General features: G+C 40.8%; 2 protein-coding genes across 14 annotated transcripts in view; both read left to right on the top strand.

Moving 5' to 3' along the window:
• The window catches only part of PIK3CA (phosphatidylinositol-4,5-bisphosphate 3-kinase catalytic subunit alpha), a 42,349-nt gene extending 34,417 nt beyond the window's left edge, over window positions 1-7,932 (top strand). For all 3 annotated transcript variants that reach the window (XM_088170989.1, XM_014871526.2, XM_088170990.1), the window contains exon 21: window positions 14-7,932. In XM_088170989.1, the coding sequence (XP_088027115.1) occupies window positions 14-284 (271 nt within the window). In that variant the 3' untranslated portion in view covers window positions 285-7,932. The remainder of the gene's footprint in view (window positions 1-13) is intronic.
• A 3,685-nt stretch (window positions 7,933-11,617) lies between these two features.
• Window positions 11,618-17,988, top strand: ZNF639 (zinc finger protein 639). 11 transcript variants are annotated; one of them, XM_088170996.1, is made up of 6 exons: window positions 11,618-11,673; window positions 12,684-12,787; window positions 13,180-13,256; window positions 13,789-13,884; window positions 14,715-14,849; window positions 15,128-17,988. In XM_088170996.1, exons 3-6 carry the CDS (start codon window positions 13,199-13,201, stop codon window positions 16,273-16,275), a joined length of 1,437 nt encoding a protein of 478 aa, XP_088027122.1. In that variant the 5' UTR covers window positions 11,618-11,673; window positions 12,684-12,787; window positions 13,180-13,198; the 3' UTR covers window positions 16,276-17,988. The 11 variants fall into 11 exon arrangements, with proteins under 11 accessions (XP_088027122.1, XP_088027120.1, XP_088027123.1 ...); XM_088170994.1 differs by having other exon boundaries at window positions 14,715-14,855; XM_088170997.1 differs by having other exon boundaries at window positions 11,627-11,673; window positions 12,649-12,787.
• The last annotated feature ends 1,165 nt before the right edge of the window (window positions 17,989-19,153 follow it).

Here is a 19,153-nt window from a genome sequence, read left to right as displayed (position 1 = left end):
TGGTCTCTTCCAGGTTTCAGGAGATGTGTTATAAGGCTTACCTGGCAATTCGGCAGCATGCCAATCTCTTCATCAATCTCTTCTCCATGATGCTTGGCTCAGGAATGCCAGAACTGCAGTCCTTTGATGATATTGCATACATTCGAAAGACCCTTGCATTGGACAAAACTGAGCAGGAGGCTCTTGAGTACTTCATGAAGCAAATGAATGATGCTCACCATGGTGGCTGGACAACAAAAATGGACTGGATCTTCCACACAATAAAGCAACACGCTTTGAACTGAACTGACAGCAAAGAAAACAAGAACTGATACCCCACTTGTGGGTACTGCACTGTTAATACCCGTTAGCAGCAAAGACTGGTTGCATAGGAATTGCACAAACCATGAACAACATTAGAATTTATGGCAAGAAGAGAGATGAATTGTTCAGACAACTGTTGGAAAATAATGTAAAACAGGGTTTCAGATAGCACTAAAATTATAAACTTCAAAAATTAAGCTTTAGTACGATATGTGCAGGGACCTCGACAAATTAGAGAGATGGGCAATCAACAAGTGTTTGAAGTTTAACAAGGGCAAGTGCCAGATTCTGCACCTGAAATGGGGCAATCCTGGTTGTGTGTATGGACTGGGGAATGGGAGGCTGGACAGCAGCTGCAGAAAGGGACCTGGGGGTCCTGGTCGATGGCAAGTGGAACATGAGCCAGCAGTGCCCTGCAGCCAGGAGGGCCAACCCTGTCCTGGGGGCATCAGGCACAGCATGGCCAGCTGGGCAGGGGAGGGCATTGGCCCACTCTGCTTTGCACTGGGGCGGCCTCACCTTGAATATTGTGGGCAGTTTTGAGTGCCACAATCTTAAAAAAAAAAAATTAAGTTATTAGAGAGTGTCCAAAGGAGGGCCAAAAGGATGTTGAAGGCTCTGGAAGGGAAGCTGTATGAGGAGCAGCTGAGGTCACTTGGTGTGTTCAGCCTGGAGAAGAGACTGAGCTCAGACCTCACTGGGCTCTGCAGTTTCCTCACAAGGGGAAGTCGAGGGACAGGTACCGATCTCTCCTCTCCAATGGCCACTGACTGGACTTGAGGAAATGGCATGGAGCTGAGTCGGGGAGGTTTAGGGTGGACACTAGGAAAAGGTTTTTCTCCCAGAGGGTGGTTGGACACTGAACAGGCTCCCAGGGAAGTGGTCACAGCCCCAAGGCTGAAGAGTTCAAGGAGTGTTTGGACAAGGCTCTCAGGCACAGGGTGTGATTCCTGGGGTGTCCTGTGCAGGGCCAGGGGTTGGACTCAATGATCCTTGTGGGTCCCTTCCAACTCAGCATATTCTATGATTTGAGATTCATGTTATGCCTTAAGCTCAAAAAGGTAAAGTTGGAAGAATGTTTCCTTTTCTCATTTGATAGGATAAATTAGAAGGAAAAAGAAAATAGTGCTAGTGTGGACATAAGAGTCCATCACATCTTACCTTAGATCTGGTACAGCAGGTAGAGACTATGCTGGATTGTGAAGAATGGAAAGAGAATTCAAGTGTTAGCAAATACTTGAATGCAGCATAGTTTAAAGGGAAGGAGTTTGAAGCTCAAAGATCTAAAAACAGTAGTGAGAGGACAGTGCCTTTTAAATGTGCTCAGAGGCATTAACATTTGTGGGGTTTGGGTGGCCCTTCGATTTCTGGGTCCATCATCTGCACAGTTTCTGAAAGCAGTAGGAAATAAGCCCACTCAGTATGGTGTTTCTTCTGCTCAGTATTTCTAGGGGTGCAATTCATACTTTCACAAAGAAACTCCCTATCATCCCCAAAAACTGACTAACCTGGAAATTGAATGGTCAGAATTGGGTTTAGTGCAACGGAGAGCTGTAGTGTTCATCTTAGGTTTGCTTTAATCTAACTTGAACTGAATAGATTTTTTTCATACATGTTTTCCAGAACCTAAAGAAAGGTGAGTTATTAAAATTATTGAAAGATTATTTTTTTATAAAGGCTATTTATATAATAGGAACTATTATTAATATATATTCTTTATTTACATGATTTGTCCAATATTAACTCTCTTAATTTTGCAACCCAGTTCTATCTGTCCAAGACTCCCGTTTTCATTAATGTCACTGAAGGTGACCAGACATACTCCTAGGACCAAATTCAGCCCTAGTGAAAGAGGACACAAGTACCAGTGAAGTAGTGGGAATATACCCACTAAAGCCAGAGGTGAACTTGGCCTAAGTCTCTAAAAAAACTTTGGGAATCACTCTTCACATTACTGAAGTGATATAGTGGCTATTCCAAGAATGCTCATTTAAACCCTCAAAATTTGGGTCTACCATTTCTCCTCTTTCTTCCTCCTGTGGAAGTGGTTGTTGAATCCAGTAAGATACATCAGAAATAGTAATTTAGATTCTCAATATGATCAATAATTAGCAGTTCAGCAGACAGATATGTTGGCTAGCTCAATGCATGTGGAGTTACCAAACATTTTATAGCTTTGTCTGTTTTGTGCGTGTGTGTAATATATATTTGTAAATCTAGTTGTTGTCCTTTAACACAATTATAATGTGTGCAATCAATGAAATTGGCACCATGTTTTGAAACTGTTCAGAGTACCGAGGATTTCAGATTGCCCTAATGCACAACTTCAGGTAGGACTGTTTTTCTAATTCCTAAACAGGTTTTTTTAAAGTTAGTGAAGCCCATAATAGTTCTGCAGGTGATGTTCATCCTGACATTTTAAACTTGCTAGATTGGCAGCACTTGAATTCCAGAGGTTTGGGGCTTTTGGGGGTTCAGCTTGTTCACTTGCAAACACGCACCGAGGTGCCACTCAGAAAGTGCAATACCACGTGTAATATAAAATATGCTGACAGTTGGTATTAGATTAGAATATAAGCATATAAATAAACTGTACTTCGTGCAGGCTGTACTGATGGGGTAAAGAGTGGTTGGCTTCATTTAGCAAATTGTAATATATTAAAAATGTGCAATCAATTACGTTATGAAAGACTTTGGGGATTGTAAAGCCAAGGCTTTGGTGTTTCAAGACACTTTGAAAGTCGGGATCCTGCAGCTGATTACTGCACCCATGGATACTTGATGTTGTGGGGGGGAAAACCTGGTTTTGTGAAAACTACAGAAGCTCCAAGAATAGTATGGGAAATGTGAAGTTATATTTCCTTAGTTCTATGAAATATTTTGGAGTAGTCCAATAGACTTCCCATTGCTCTTTTTATTGACTGTTACATATTCCTTTTTGTTCATATGAATATTTTAACTCCTGCTAAGCTTGATTGTACTTTCTAGAGCGAAGTTACCCATGTATCTATTACTTTGCAGTCAACACACAATAATGGTTTAGCTCTTAAAATGGGTTAGTTTCAGTTTAAGTTTAGTTCACAAAATCTGAAACCCTGTTGGCTATAATTCTTAATATAACTGAGTAAAACTGTTGCACAGACATCACATTAGGTGCTATATTATTTGTATTTATCTGGTGTTGAAACAATGCTTTACCTCGTTTATGCAAGAAATGGTCAGCCTTTTCCAGCCTAGGTGAAAAGATCAACTCAAATTTATTGGATGTTATGAGGTCAAATTTGTTTGTCCTTTGCCCCTTCCTAGCCCTTCTGTAAATATGAGTATAAATGTCTTTGAGTTCAAGCACAGTATTCTGCACCCTTTTTGCCCAGACAGAGATATGAGGAGGCAGGCTCTGTTTCCAGAAGTTACTGCAAGTAGATGTTGTTCATAAGCTGTAGAAGTTATTATGAGAATCATATAGTAAAAGAAAGGAAAATTCAGAGTGGTACAGACATAATACAGTTTGGGGTAATTGTAGCATTTCAACAATTTTTTTTAAATGTAGGAGAAGCTCCTGGGCTTTAACCAGTTTTTTGCATAACCAGGATGGGCATTTGAAAAACATTCTGCCAGTGTTTCACAGAAAACAACAATCCTTTTCTCAGCTTCAAAGTGTTGAACCCTAATTACTGCATCCTGTCACGGCATTTCCGTGCTGATGTAACTTCACTGAGGATAGTGGAGGCACTGTTTGCTTACCCTGGTGGAAGTGAGTGGATGTCATCTGCTCTCAGTATCAGAAAGAAGATCTGCTTACAGACCATGAAAGCACTTGTAACTGAGTCCTAGATTTTTACAGAAATAGCTTGGAATTTGGCTTATTTTTAACTATTCCCACTTCACGGAGATTTGGAAATGCTCCCCTTGTTCTGGAAATCCACTGCACAAAATACTAAAGAGTTTATTTTGGGTTTGAAGTGAATCTGGGCTCCTTGCTCCTGCAGAACTTCCTTGTAAGACCGCCAGAGCAAGGAGCCCAGTGCTGGGCCACGTGTTTCATCAAAAAGCATTAGGAAATGGTGTTTTAGTGAAATAAAATTTAAAACCAGTAACTTTTTCAGCTGTGAAACTGTGTTTGATATAAAAACAGAACAGGCTGCTGCATCTTAGTTTTACTTAAAATTGCATTCATTGCTTTCCTAAACGTAGCAGAAAAAGTACCTGTACTGATTTTATATATGCATACTTTTTGGCTGAAAGGGTGCATTAGTAGTTTTTTCATAGGCGAAACAGACTTCCAGTATAATATTTATTTTTTTTTTTTTTTACAAAAATGCTTTTAAATAAAAACAAAATTGTAAGTGATTTGGCATCTTATGGAAAAGATGTGTGCCTGCATATTGAGGACAGTATAGAAATTACCAGGTTTGTAAGAACTTTGTGATGACCCTACTGGTGGTCGTTTAGCAAGTTGTTTGTGGATTTTTATGCCAACTTTCCTTTTTCTGTAAAGTATTAAATGCCCTTCAGTGGTCAGTAGCCCATGTTTATTGACAATTTGAAGGTATTGTCTTTGCTTTGTCATTATATAATGCATGTTCAAATGTCTGTTCTTAATAGTAATTATGAATTCCTCCGTTTTGCATGTCTGTACAGGTTGCAGACCTGGGCTGGACCCATTCAAAACACAAATATCAGAAAAGCCACTTGAAATTACTATTTTTGTTGATGTCTTTGACATCTTGAAATTATTTCAAGTAAATGAAAGTGGTGTGGTATTACAGAAAGAATTGTAACTTGCTGCTTCTAGGATTTTTTTTTAACTTCTTTCACTTGTTTTAGTTTTACTTGAATGGAAGAACCACACTCGTTTTCTAAAAACACTATATAGCTGTGGATGTTGTTGCAGATTGTTGAATCCCAATTTAATTTTGCAATACATGTTTCATACAAATAATGAATTTGCATCTTTTATTTTGTGCTGGAAGTTGTCTCAGTTTAGGAAGGGCTCTGTCTGTCCAAAGCGATGTGTAGCTCACCACCCCTGCAGCTCATGCTGGTTTGGGGTTTTTCTTTGTTTAGTTTTACTTTTTTTTTTTGCATCTATGTTAATGAAGGGAAGCCAACTGGAAACTGGCTATAGAAGTTCTCTATTTGCATACACTAACCAAACCTATAGGTGCTCTGCTCTTTGAGAAATTCTGATTTCACTTTATGCTGATACAACACTTCATCAGAATCACTCAGGATTCACAACAGCATATGAAATTCCAGATTATTTATTCCTATGATTCAGTATGAAAGGTTCTTACAAGGAGAGGAATGTTTAGTACCAGCCCAGTTAAACACTTAATAATTTTACTTTGAAATAGTCTTTATTAACAAAGTAGCCTTTTCAGCTCCAAAAGCACAGTGATCTTGTCTCCAGTTTCTTTCATTCTTGACACTTCAATGTTTTTGTTCGTTGCTAGCTTAAATGTTTCTTCTTCCTACTCTTTTGTAGCATACAGACTTGTTGAACCCATACTCAGGAAAAATCACTGTTCTTCATTTGCCATACAGTATTCTGGACTTTTGAGCTTTATGGGATAGACTCTGAAAAGTCTAAGGTCTTGCTGTGTTAGTGCTCCTGACTCTAAGCCAGAGGTGAATCCCTCTGTCCTTTCTTTTCTCTTTGTAACACCCCTCTGGGACATGCCCAGAGCATAAGAACATCATAAAATATTTGTAAGAGAAGATCAATTGAAGCAATGTTCTGCGTGTACTTTGAAGTTAGTGTCCCCACTGGTTTGTGTGTGTTAAGTGTCCTTACTGTCACTTCTGTATGTGATGCAATATTCCTGCGGCAGAAGGAAGGCAAAAAATACACTATTCTGTCTTGATTCTTTTTGAAATTCTGGTGCCTGATTCCCAGTAGTTATTAAACTGCTTCAGGAGCCATTCAGTTCAGTGTAACTGCATCCATTTTGTTAGACTCCTGTTCCAGTCATAGAATTAATCACAGCTAAACCTGACTTAATTGTATTGCTGAAGTTCCTGAAAGTCTAATTCAGGCAGAAGCTGTTTTTTTGAAGAATCTTTATGTCTGTTGTAGTTTAGTTAATTCCTGTGAGCCAAAGTATGGATATTCATGGTTGGAATCTCATTCTGCCTTGTTTCTTTAACTATTTTTAATCTGTTTTCAGGCTTTATTAATAATGTTCTATATCCTGAATTATCAACTGCCCCAGGCTGTCCAAAATTGTCTTACTGTTTCATTTGGGGCTGGGAAAAGAAAAGGAATAGATTCATCTTCTTGTCTTATAGCAGCTGTGGTCCAAATTCTTCATTTCTCATGTGGAGATAAATGTGTCATTCATTATCTGGGAGTATCATCCTTTTTCTTTGCCCCCTTGCACCTCTTCAAGTTTTAATTGTGAATATCCACTACACTATCAAAATCTACTTCTCTGGTGGAGAAAAGGGCTTAAAAAATACATAGCTGCAGTCTGAAGTCCTGAATTCTCGGGCTTGAAATTTTTGTAAGTATTGTCATTGTAAATGGCAACACAACTGCCATTGAGAATTTTCACAGAACCATTGAGGTTGGCAAAGACCTTTGGAGTTCATTTAACTCAGACACCCTGTTCAAAGCAAGGTCAGCAATAGAACAGGATGCCCAGGACATTGTCTAGCTGGGTTTAGAGTCTGTCTGAGAAAAAAGAATCCACAGTAAATTTTTTTTCATAATGTTTATATGAATTATCTTCTATTTCATTGCCTGATATCCTTTCAGTGGGCACTGAGAAAAGCCTTGCCTGTCTTTATTCCTCCCTATCAAGTATTTATGTACATTGACTAGATCCCCCTGGGCTTTCTCTTTGACCAGGATGCCAATCCCAGCCCTCTCAGCCTCCTCTCCTATCCATCACCTTTATAGCCCTTCATGAACCCATTCCAGTACATCCGTGTCAGGTTTGTACTGGGAACCCCAGTGCTGCAGGTGTGGCCTCACCAGTGCTGAGCAGAGGGGCAGGGGGAAGCCTCACCTCCCTTGAGCTGCTCTTCCTAAGGCAGCCCAGGATCCTGTTGGCATTTTGGGTAAACAGAGCCCAGGAGGTGTCAGCTCTCGATGCTTCTGTGTAACTTCACTGAAGCTGGGAGCACTTACCTGGCTGCATCAAAGGGAAAGTGAAAACCCCCACCAGTGCTTCAATTATCTTTTAAAAATGAGACAGTGACCTTTGAAATAACCACTACTGGGGCAGGGGGGGTGTTGGTTTGTGTGTCATTCTGTGAAAAAGGTCTGTGGTAAACTAGGTAGAAAGCAAGACGTTTTTAGTAATAATGGGCCAAAAAGTATTTAAGATGCAGCAAGATGCATGTGTTGTCATACTGAGAATACTCTTGCAGTACTTCAAATAAAGAAAACACCACAACCCCTTTTTTAACCCTTCTGCTGTGCTACTCAAGTAACAAAAGTTTGGCCTATAATACTTATTGTAGTTCATGTTCATGGGAAACTGTAAAAAGTCTGCTTTTTATTTATCTTCGCGGTCTGTATCATGCTGTTTATTAAAAAAAAACTACTTTTGTTTGGTTTTTATCACACTTTTGAGTGTTAATGTATATACTAACAACTAAATTAAAATGATATGGTTGGTACACTTGTGAATTCTGAAGCAAGAATTTAAGGAATATTCAGTCTTGGTGTGTGATTTGGTGTTGCAGCTCTGCCTTTGAAAAAGGCTAGAAGAAAGGAAATGGAAATTGCATACCTCAGTTAATTTGAGGGTAACAGAAATAGAATTATTTAGGAGTGAGAAGTCCAATATGCATGTGGCATTTGTTCTTGTAAATGCTGATCCTCAAAATAAGTAATTTTATTTTAGTTTTAGACGTGGGCTGTAAAAAGCTGTGACAAGAAATATAATGTTATTGAAGTGTTTCAGCTGGATGGTTTACAGTCCCTGCTAAATCAATCTGGTTTTGAAAAATATGCTTCATGCTTTCATAACCAAAATTATAATTTAAAAAAGCAATCAAACAAACAAGGTTATATTTTGTATCCAATACTAATTTTGAAAGAGTGACAAACATATTTGGGGGAGTAATTCACTGGCAATATGAGAGCATGAGGCTGCAAAGGTACTCCTTCTGTGGACATGTTGCCTTACTTTTGACTCCAGTTGCTAACAAACTGGGAAGGATTTGAGTTTTCTTCTGAGGATTTCACTTTTTTTTGGAGGGATGAGGCAAGTGTCAGGGTTTTTAATCAGGCCCCTTCAAAACACTTTCGTCCCCAGTCAGCTCTAAACTTTTCACAGTGGTCAGCTCTGTTTCAGGTCACACTGTGCAGCTTTGAGAAGGGCTGTGCTCCATCAGGTGCTCAGTCTGTGCTGGACCAACTCCATAATAAAAGATGGACACCATCATCCTTATGTTTGTTTTGAAGCTTCAGCAGAGCTCTGGTCTGAAAGTATTGCTGGGAGTTTGGAGCTAGGTACTTCAGTAACCTGAACTAACAGGTTAAACTTGTGTTTATTACATGTAAGGTGAGTTTTACCTTTTCCTAATAACTGTGAAATGGTTGTGAGTTGCTACAACTGTGTGTTAGTTGCACAGGATGGTTCAGGATAAGAGGATCATCAGCTCTTGTTCAAATACAAATTTTAGATTTTACTGCCATTTAGTGCCAGAGTGTGATTTTTTTGGTAGTTCTAAGTCTAAACATGAAAAAATCACAGAAAATTTTCAAAATAATGCTGGTGAAACAAGAAAGATTTGCAATGGGCAGTTAGCTTTAGCATGGAAATCTCAGTAAGCTGTCCTGATTTTATGCTCAGAAATCAGTCTGTTTTCCAGCCTGCCTTGGAAAGACTCAATCTAAGGTCTGAACCCATGTAATAAGAGCAAAGAACCTGATGCCAGACAAGATATGTCAGGTAACCTCCCACATGTCCTTTTAAACACTAACAAATTACCTCCAGTGAAGGTTATCCTCATGAGCTATGCTAACTGCTTGCCTTGAAGAAAGGGTTTACCCCATGCTTATTTTGGTCAGGATACATCCCCACTAATTGAAATGAGCATCACCTATATTGCCCATTTAAACAAGAATGTGAATGTCACATAGGCTTTTCTGTATTTTCAGTTGGAATCTCTTCTGAATGATTAAAACCTCACCCAGAGCTCTCTCAACATCCCAAGCACGTGGTGGTTTAGAAAACAAGACTTAGGCTTTTCTGTCTAAAGCATTGATAGCTCTGTTTGATGCATGTGACTTTGAACTGGATCTGCAGCTTCAAAGGAGATTCTCCTCAGATGTTTTTCTTTCACTTGAAGCCTTGTCTTTTTATCTCACATAAGTGGTGTTGGGCTGTGCTGCTTTGGGTGGAGAATAAATCAGTCAAAAAGTACATAAGATGCTTTTGGTCCGCCTGAGTTTGCCTCACAAGCAGGACTGAATTCAAAGGCTTGGGATTTGGTTTGTTTTTTTTCCCTCTCCCTTTGCTATGTATGGATTTTAGGTTCTCATCACTGCCCTCCGCTGGGAACTGGGGAAAGTGTTTTCCTGGAAAACTTGCATGGAAAACATTTTGGTGAACAGAGGGAGAAGTATGTGGGCATCCACCCATTTGGGTGGCTATAGCCAATTTATGAGACCTTTAACAAAAGCTGTCCTGGGGAAATCTCAGCAACCATGGCTGGAATAAAAAGCAGCGAACAAACTGAACTGGGAGACCAGGATCTTGTTTGATTGATAACTCAGTGCAGGAGATCGTAGAAATACCACATTTATTTCATGTCTGAGGGCTCAGCAGTGTGCCAGCAAAGGGACACCTTTAGTTCTGTTTTGCTGCTTACCACCAAAACTCCTGTGTGATCACAGGACGAAGCTTTTCCCATCTGGCTCTAAGCAAATCACACTATGCTAAAGGCACATTTCCAGCCTCAGGACAAAGGCTAAAGGTAGGATTTTATAGACAGAGTAAGTCCAGTTTCATCTGCCAGATAATAAAACTAAGGCCAGAAGCGGGGTATAGTTTCTTTTTTAACTAATTAGTGGAGCAACACCATTAGAGATGTTGTGGATTCTCTGCTAACTCAAAACTTTTTTTAGAGCTAGGTAAATTCAGACTGAGACAGAGCAAAACAATTCAGTGAATGAAACACTTAGCAAAATTCCATAATTATTATTTTAAGTCAAGGAAATAAGGGACCATACTGGCCTCCCTTATGTCTTCAAAATTAATGGGATATTTTTTAAAAATAGTAAGATGCTGTTTGAAGTGTTCTGCTTTGTGAACCAATACCATTTGGTGCTTTTTCCTGTGGCTTGATAGAAAATGAAGATGAAATCAGCAAAAAGGGATGTGATTATAAATTTGGAAAAGGGAGAGTTCCTTATTTTAATTTTCAAACCCTTATTTATACATATTTCACAGAATTGTGGAATTGTTAGTTTTTGAAGGCACTGCTGGAGATCATCCAGTCCAAGGCATGGTCACCTGGAGCAGGTAACACAGGAACACGTCCAGGTGGGTTTGGGATGTCTCCAGAAAGGGAGAATCCACAATGTCCCTGGGCAGCTGTCCCAGTGCTCTGCCACCCTCAATGGGAAGAAGTTTTTCCTCGTGTTGAGGTGAAACTCCTTGTATTTTAGTTTATGGCCATTGCTCCTCATCCTGTTGCTTGGAACTACCAGAAAAGAGTCTGGCACCATCTTCTGGCCCTGCCTTTTGCAATATTTATGTAATTGATGAGATGCCCTCTCAGTCTTCTCTTCTCCAGACTAACCAGGCTAGTCCTGCAGTCTCTCCTCACAAGAGATGCTCCAGACCCCTCTTCACTTTGTGCCTCCACTGGACCCTCTCCAGAAATAACTCCTTGTCTTTCTTGTACGTATATATTTCTTTCTTGTACTGTATATATATTTATGCTACACTTTATATTGATTCTCCTATGCAGTGGCTCTAAGGGACAGCTTCTACACTGACACGAAATGTAAAGTTGAGCTTTATCAGGTTCACCTTTGCCATCACCCTTTCATTTGTGTAAAATCTGAGTGCTGGTACAGTTCTGAAGCAGGCTGTCAGCTGCCTTACAGCCCTGGACGAGGCCTATAGATGAAAGCGTGGCTGTGCAGACAATATCGGGGGCACAGAAATATAAACTAAAGGTTTATTTAGGCCCCGTCGCTATGGCGACGGGCGGGTGTGGAGGCTCCCGGGGCCGGCAGGGGGCGCTGCGGGCGGCGGCCACTCGCCCCTTTCCCGCCCCTCGCCCGCGGAGCGGCCGGGCCGGGCCGGGCCCGCGCCGAGCGGAGCGGGGCGGAGCGGAGCGGGGCGGGCGGAGCGGCCGCGCCGGGCCCGCGAGGAGCGGAGCGGCGCTGGCAGCCGGCAGGTGAGTCCCGGCCGCAGCGCCCGGGGAGCCGCGGGGCGGGAGCCGCCCGAGCCCCAGCCCTGCCAGGGAGGTGAGCTGTGACTCACGGCCTGGCCCGCGGCTCTCCCGGTGAGGCCCCGGGCCGGGCCCTCTCCCGCCGCCCCTGCGGGGTCGCGGCCTCGCCCCGGCCCGCGGCTCCGCGGCTGCCGCCTAGGCGAAACGGTGCCTTTGCCGCGCTCCCGCCGGGGGTTCCCCGTGCGGCCTCCGCGCAGGCCGCGCCGCCCCGGGGCCCATCGGGATCCCGGTTCTCGGGGCCTGCATCCCGCTTTTCAGGGCCAGGGAGAGCCGCTGGAATAGAACAACCCGCCTTGTTGCCCCGCGGTCCGATCCGTGGAGAAAAGGTTGAGCTTTTCAAGCGCCTTACCTGGGGTGAGACTTGCGGTGTCAGTGCGCTGTCGGTTCTTCCCTTGCAATCACAGAAAACGATGAGGGTACTGATACTTCTAGATCATGATATAACGTTAAAACCAATGCTTTTTCCATCTCTTGAAATAAAATTTTAGTTCAGAAAATATATAATCTCAGGGGAACAGTTGACTTGATCAGGGCTCTTGTTTCCCTCCTTTCACCTCTGGTGCATGGCACTGACTACAGAAGATCCTGGGCCCGCAAGTGCTCTTCAATTATGGCAACCCACATCACATCCCTTGTTTGCAGCCTTTTCTTCTTCAAGACTGTTTATATATAGCTCAAGTATTTGTGCTTCGTTTCCAAATATTTTTCTTGCTCTCAGGACCTGCCAAGTGCAGCAAAAGCCAACTAACTTGAGACAAAAGAAATAAACCAGTGCATCCATCTTACTAATTTTGATGCTCTAAACCGAAATTAATATCAACTTCTTATGTTGCTTTCTAGCGTCAATTTCTGTAGATTCATTCTTTGTAGTATTTGTATAACTTATATCTGATTGTGTATTTTTTCTCTTTTGTGTTAAAGTTTTGAGTGTTTTAAAATGCTGTCACACTCCATAGGTGAAAATCTCCTTGAGCTAATGTATTCACTACGTTTGGAAGCTGTACAGCCATCAGCTTCTTAGCTGCTCTGCTTCCTGATACTGAAGAGTCTAGGATTTTTGGTAAGAGAACATGACTGTGTTAGTATTTTAAACACTAAAACTTGTTTCTAAAGGACTCTGCCTCAGAATGTCCTGTCTCTGACAAAAAGAATGCTGGAGAGAAGGCTTGTAGATGACCCTGAGTGATGGAGTACCTGGAGTTCTGACATGTCTGTCTTTAAGGTCAACCTTCTTTTGCTCCAGGGCAGGAATGTGAAACTGACTTCAGCAGTTGCGTGCATTTAGTGGGTTCTTAACTGTATCAAAATGGGCTGAGGGGGCAAAAAGAGGGAATAGGAAAAAGCTTTTGTATTTGATATGCAGGTTTTCAAAATGCTTGTATTGTTTCATAAGGTTCTAAAAGATACACTAGATACAAACAAGTCTAATTCTTTAATGTTTGTACTTTACAGTTCGTTTAGGCTGTTCAGAATGAATGAACATCCTAAAAAGAGGAAAAGGAAGACTCTGCATCCTTCTCGTTACTCAGGTCAGTCTAGAGCTTGAGCTTATGTACACTTTAGTAAGTTAATATTTTTTCTCAGAATAATAACTTTACAAGAACGGACCACATGTGCCAACATGTGAAAAAGCAGTGACATAAAGGGTGGTAAGAAATCTTGGCTTGAATGGGCAGCACCACTCTGCAGGCTCCTTGTTGGGCCACTTTGAGCCAATGCACCTGAACGGTTTGTTCTGTACTCCCTGCACACGGGGGAACTGGCTTTAGCTGCAAATGAAGGTGATTCTGCTTCCACAGAGGGGAGGAATTCTGTAAAAGTTGGGATGGGGGTAGAGAGAAGTGTTCAGCACTGAATGGATGATGCACTTTGTCAATGTCCTCAGTGGGAGCAAAGACCTGATACTCCAAACATCAGAGCAGCAGCTGGAAGGTGTAAATCACAACAGGAATTCTTCCAAAACAACAAGTAAAAATGTGAAAAGAGTTTTGATGAACATGAAATATATCTGTAGGTACAATAAGACATGAGTACTTAAACTTTGTTGATATTTTGGTTTAGATTCTTCAGGTGCAAGCAGATACATAGACAACAGTGGAATTTTTTCTGACCACTGCTATAGCGTCTGTTCCATGAGACAGCCGGATATAAACAGAAGTAAGTTTATGTTTTGGAGTCTTGTTCTGCAGTTCTTTAATGTATCACGTTCCTATTAATGGAAGCAAATAGAATGCACAATATATAGCAGGTGATTTCTGAGTGTCCTCATGATCTGACGGGCCTTAGACTTGTGGGAGGTTGTTCAATTGTTACAGTTGAAACGCAGCTTTCAAAGTAGAAACAATGATAACAAAAAGACCCTTCAATTTTACATTTATAATGTAGATTCAACTACTTCAAATACTCTCTACCTAGGTAACAAAGTTGATGAGTTCACATGGAAATTATGAACAGTAGCATTAAATTGGACTTGTACCTGGCAAAACAAAATGTCTTTTTATAAAACATCCAATAGTGGATGGAAAGTTAGCAGAGTAAATGTGATGGTAGATTTTCAGTCTATTTAATTTTCTTTTCACTTTAATTATTAACTATAAACTCTGCAGAAGTTTTAGAAAATGTCATGTTTTAAAATGTAATGTCCAGAAATGTTGACGAATAAATTGTCACTTTTAAATGTAACATTTCATTTAAGGATTTTAAGGTTTTTTATGTATAATCAGCTGACTATTTTCTGCTGAAATCTTCTAGACAGAGTTGCTACTTTTTGAATTCTTTTGTTTTTCTCTGCATGTATGGAAATAATTTTCAAGGTATTTATTGTTACTTTTTTTAAAATGTATGTTATGATGTGCTTTGTATATAAAGATAAACTTATGCAAATAGAATAAATAAATAGTAAGTAAGATCTACGACTAAATCAGTGAATCAGGATGATGCTAGTTTGGACAATTGGTGACAAGGAAATGCTTCCCTTCCCTTTGCAGGTAGATTCCACAGTCCTGTGCAGAGCCTGGACACAGATGATGATGGGAGTCCAGTGCATGCCGGGAGCTCTCACTGGAGCGGGGCACACTCAAACGTTGGGATGCACTGTACAGACCCTAAAAAGAAGGATAAAGGTAAAGGTCAGTGTGTTTGCAGATGAATTTCTGGGAGGTTGGAGAGCACAGCTACTGCTGGCTTTTCATGTGACTTCCTTGCTTTGACAGAAATGGTGAAGGATTTATAGTTTCGGGTACAGCTTTGTTAGCTGAAAATACATCATAATCTGGCAAGGGAAAAATAAGCAGTCTTTACATTTGAAAGCTGCTTCAGCTGACTGAAAAGTTAAAAATGGGCCCAGGTGTTTTGTAGTGGTTTTTTTTTTCAACCTTCTATTATGTATTTCCTCCTGCAGATAAAGGTACTAACAATGGAATGTGCAGAGACTTATGTGACTCACCCATATTCAGTGACAGCCCCACAGAAGAAGAGAAACCTCTAGATATCCAAACTGTAGAAATTTCTACAACAGAAGTGAATGCTGTAGAAGTTCACGATATAGAAACCCAGACTGTATCACCTGAGAAACTAGAAGCTGAGGACCTTGAGGAAATCCCTCTGGAGACCTGTAAAATCTTTGAGAAGAACCAGGCTTTGAATATCACAGCTCAACAGAAATGGCCCTTGCTGAGAGCCAACAGCAGCGGCTTGTACAAGTGTGAGCTCTGTGAGTTCAACAGCAAGTACTTCTCTGATCTGAAGCAGCACATGATCCTGAAGCATAAGACATGTACAGACACTCATGTCTGTAAAGTTTGTAAAGAAAGTTTCTCCAGCAAAGTGCAGCTCATTGAACACGTAAAACTACACGAGGAGGATCCATACATCTGTAAATATTGCGATTACAAAACAGTGATTTTTGAGAATCTGAGTCAGCACATAGCAGACACGCACTTCAACGACCACCTTTACTGGTGTGAGCAGTGTGATGTGCAGTTCTCCTCCAGCAGCGAGCTGTACCTGCACTTCCAGGAGCACAGCTGTGACGAGCAGTACCTGTGTCAGTTCTGTGAGCACGAGACAAACGACCCCGAGGATCTGCACAGCCACGTGGTGAACGAGCACGCCTGCCGGCTCATCGAGCTGAGCGACAGCTACAACAACAAGGAGCGTGGCCAGTACAGCCTCATCAACAAAATCAGTTTTGACAAATGCAAAAACTTCTTTGTGTGCCAGGTGTGCGGCTTTAGGAGCAGGCTGCATACAAATGTCAACAGGCATGTAGCTATTGAGCACACCAAAATATTCCCTCATGTTTGTGATGACTGTGGGAAGGGATTTTCAGGTATGTTGGAATATTGCAAGCACCTAAGCTCTCATTTATCTGAAGGGATTTATTTGTGTCAATACTGTGAATATTCAACGGGACAGATTGAAGACCTTAAAACTCATTTGGATTTCAGGCATTCAGCAGATTTGCCTCATAAGTGTACTGATTGTTTAATGAGATTTGGGAATGAAAAAGATCTTTTAAGTCATCTTCAGATACATGAGACGGTGTAATTGCTTTCTTTCCCTGTAATCAGTTTGTTAAAATTGGAATTACTTTCCAGTCACTGGAATATGATATTAAATACAATTTTAACAGCAATTGTACATTTCTAATGTTTTCATCTTTATATCAGCAAAGCATGTATAGCACTTGGTGTTGTGAATTTCCTTGTTCTAGGGGTTTCAGTAGGAATAACCACTTTTGCAGTGTGATGGATCAGATTTTGGGGGGAGGGACAGTGGGAGTAATTGCATGTTGTGATACAAGTTCTGATGGTCATCCTGCTCTTTCATGTCTAGCGTACAAGACCAGCTTTCTTGAGTTTAAAAAGGCACGAAAACAAAGCAGGTACCTAATTCCATGCTTAAATAACCCAACACTGGTCTCAGTTCCACTTTCAGCTCAGGTTACCCCGTGTGGCAGCAGGTCATTGCGCTGGTGTTCAGGAACAGCACTGGCCTGCCAAAGATAAAGGTGTTCCAAAAGTTCCCAGGCGTGGACATCTCCAGATTCACATACAGCCTTCATTTCCCACCTCATGCTCCTGATAAGCTTTTGCAATTGTCCTATTTTTCTCTTGGGGTACCCTTCTGACCTCACTGTTCACTTTGTTCTATGTTTAAGTCTCATCTGTGAGACTGTCCAACACATGTACAGAACACTCTTCCACACATAATATTCCCTTTACTTACCTTCCGTTCTTGTCTTTTAATGCACCAAGGAGACACACATTCCTAGGGTTTGGATTGGATCATGTTCTAAAGAGTAACTGCAAAAGGAATTTGCAGTGATCCTGCTGAGAATGTACAAAATTAATTTCTTGCGTAAAATCCTAATGTAGTTCTCACTGAAATTATGGATGTCAGCAATCTCTGACTGGAGCAAACTTCTAGTAGTCTATATCATTGTCATAATTCTGTATATTTATAATTATCTTTCCACCACTAGTAACTTGAGGAATGTTATTTTAACTATGTAAATTTTAAACTTTTATATACGGGTTTAAAAGACCGGTACATTACAAAATTTTTACTAATCACTCTCAAATTATTTCACACACTTGTTTGTATTATATATAGCACTATCCTGCCATTGTAATCATTGGAAGTGAGTTTTTATAGTACATTCTATAGCTCTGTTTCTGAGTGGATACTTGGACAGATAAAAAAACAAGAGTGGGGTCACTTAGGTTATGCTAGATACCGTGGTGAAAATACTCATAAATTACTGGTGGAATTTACATTTCTTACTTCATTGATTGTAAAGTTGTAATGTAAGACTGTCTAATGCAAGCTTTGTATGGAGATAGTTAATGTATCAAACATTTCTTGATCAGTGAGATTTAGTGTTATCAGCTTCAAGGCATGCAAAGGTCTTTGGTTTTGATTTTTAAAGCTAAGGATAAAACTTGGCTGAATGTTATTAAATAATGGAAGTTCTGATTTCCAGAGAAGTATTTCTGGAAAGTCTATGAACCACTTAGTGTTTATTTTGTTGTGGGAGCCAAGACCTTTTCTGTCACATTGAAATGCTGATTTACTACTAGATCTTGTGTTTTGTCAATGAAAAGGGCAACCTGAGGGTGTCTTGCTGTATTTTATTACTCCCTTGTATAGAGAATGACAGTATCTGTGGTAGAATGGCTGATTTCTTATTTTGAACACATTCTTCCTGCCTGGCTTAAAATGGTAGCAATAATATAGTTAACAAAACACTAAGATGAATTATTTTCTGTATGGAAAGTTAATTTTGCTCATATATCTAGAAGGGGGAATGCTGGTTCTCTGAAAACTGCTCCTGCTGATGGCACAGAGGTGGAATGGCACAGCTGAGCCCTGGAGAAAAAACTGCTCTGGGACAGTGACGAGAAGTGGAAAAAAAGCATTTAAAAATCCCCCAAAATAAATAAGGGGGTTTAAGAAGTGCATATATTTGTGTGGACCAGCATTGTGTCCCCAGCACAGAGCCCTGTGACACAGCAAACTTGCTTGTTGATATGAATAACTTCGTGATGGTCTTTGAGTTGGGTTATTTCTGATCTGTAAACTGGGAATCAAAACAATACCCCACAGCAATGTTGTGAAGCCAAATCATTCCAAACTAAAATGGAGCATCTAAACAGGAAATGTATCCAAGGTCGTCTCAGGTTGGATTTTATAAATGAGGGACCAATGTTAGTATTTTCATTTTAATATCTATCCGGGAGTAAATGGAAGTGTACAGGAGGAGTAGCATGTCTCATTTTAAAAGGCAACATAAGTGCACTGCTGGCCTCTACACTATCTGCATTTTAAAGCAAGAAAGTTACTAAGTAGTAGGGAAAGCAGGTAATGAGTGCCTGGAATCTGGAAGGCAGAGAGGCATGGCTTGGCATGCCAAGGACAGGGAGGACATTGTGGTTATTTGGGTGAGTGCTGTGACCTGAGTGCAGCTGCTCTGGTACGGCCACAGATCTGTCACCCTGGAGCCTGAGCAGCTCATCTCAGCCTGGAGGGGCAGAAATAAACTGTAGGGACCACGACTGTGCCAGGATTTATTATTTTTCTCCAAGGCAGTAAGTTCTGGTTGTTCACTGGTACCTGCAGGGTTCAGCTGTTTCAGGAGCAGCATTCCAAGCAGAAGATATGCAAAATCATGAGATTGGTTTTGGTGGTGTTTTGTATTTGTGAGAAATATGGATTTGATTCATTGCTTTTCAGACTTTTGAGCCCTTAGTTCCGATGTGTGACTCGATTTTAGGGGTATTTTCCATCCTTAACAAATCTCTGTCATATTCCTGGATCATGTTTCTTATTGAGCAAAAGACCTTTTCAAATGTGAAAGACTGTTGACTTCAATACAAATACATCCCACAAATATTGCAAGATGAAATACAGCGGATTAATAATC

This window comes from Sturnus vulgaris, chromosome 10 (assembly GCF_052056855.1).
Source record: "Sturnus vulgaris isolate bStuVul1 chromosome 10, bStuVul1.hap1, whole genome shotgun sequence".
Classification (NCBI taxonomy): Eukaryota; Metazoa; Chordata; class Aves; order Passeriformes; family Sturnidae; genus Sturnus; species Sturnus vulgaris.
Note: the sequence above shows the minus strand (reverse complement) of the source record. Positions and strands in the feature narration are given on the sequence as shown.

Coding starts and splice junctions, on each gene's coding strand:
- ZNF639 (XM_014871528.2), top strand. CDS start 13,163: ATGTTTGTACTTTACAGTTCGTTTAGGCTGTTCAGAATGAATGAACAT. Junction 13,257..13,788: donor GCATCCTTCTCGTTACTCAG/GTCAGTCTAGAG, acceptor ATTTTGGTTTAG/ATTCTTCAGGTGCAAGCAGA. Junction 14,856..15,127: donor AAAGAAGGATAAAGGTAAAG/GTCAGTGTGTTT, acceptor TTCCTCCTGCAG/ATAAAGGTACTAACAATGGA.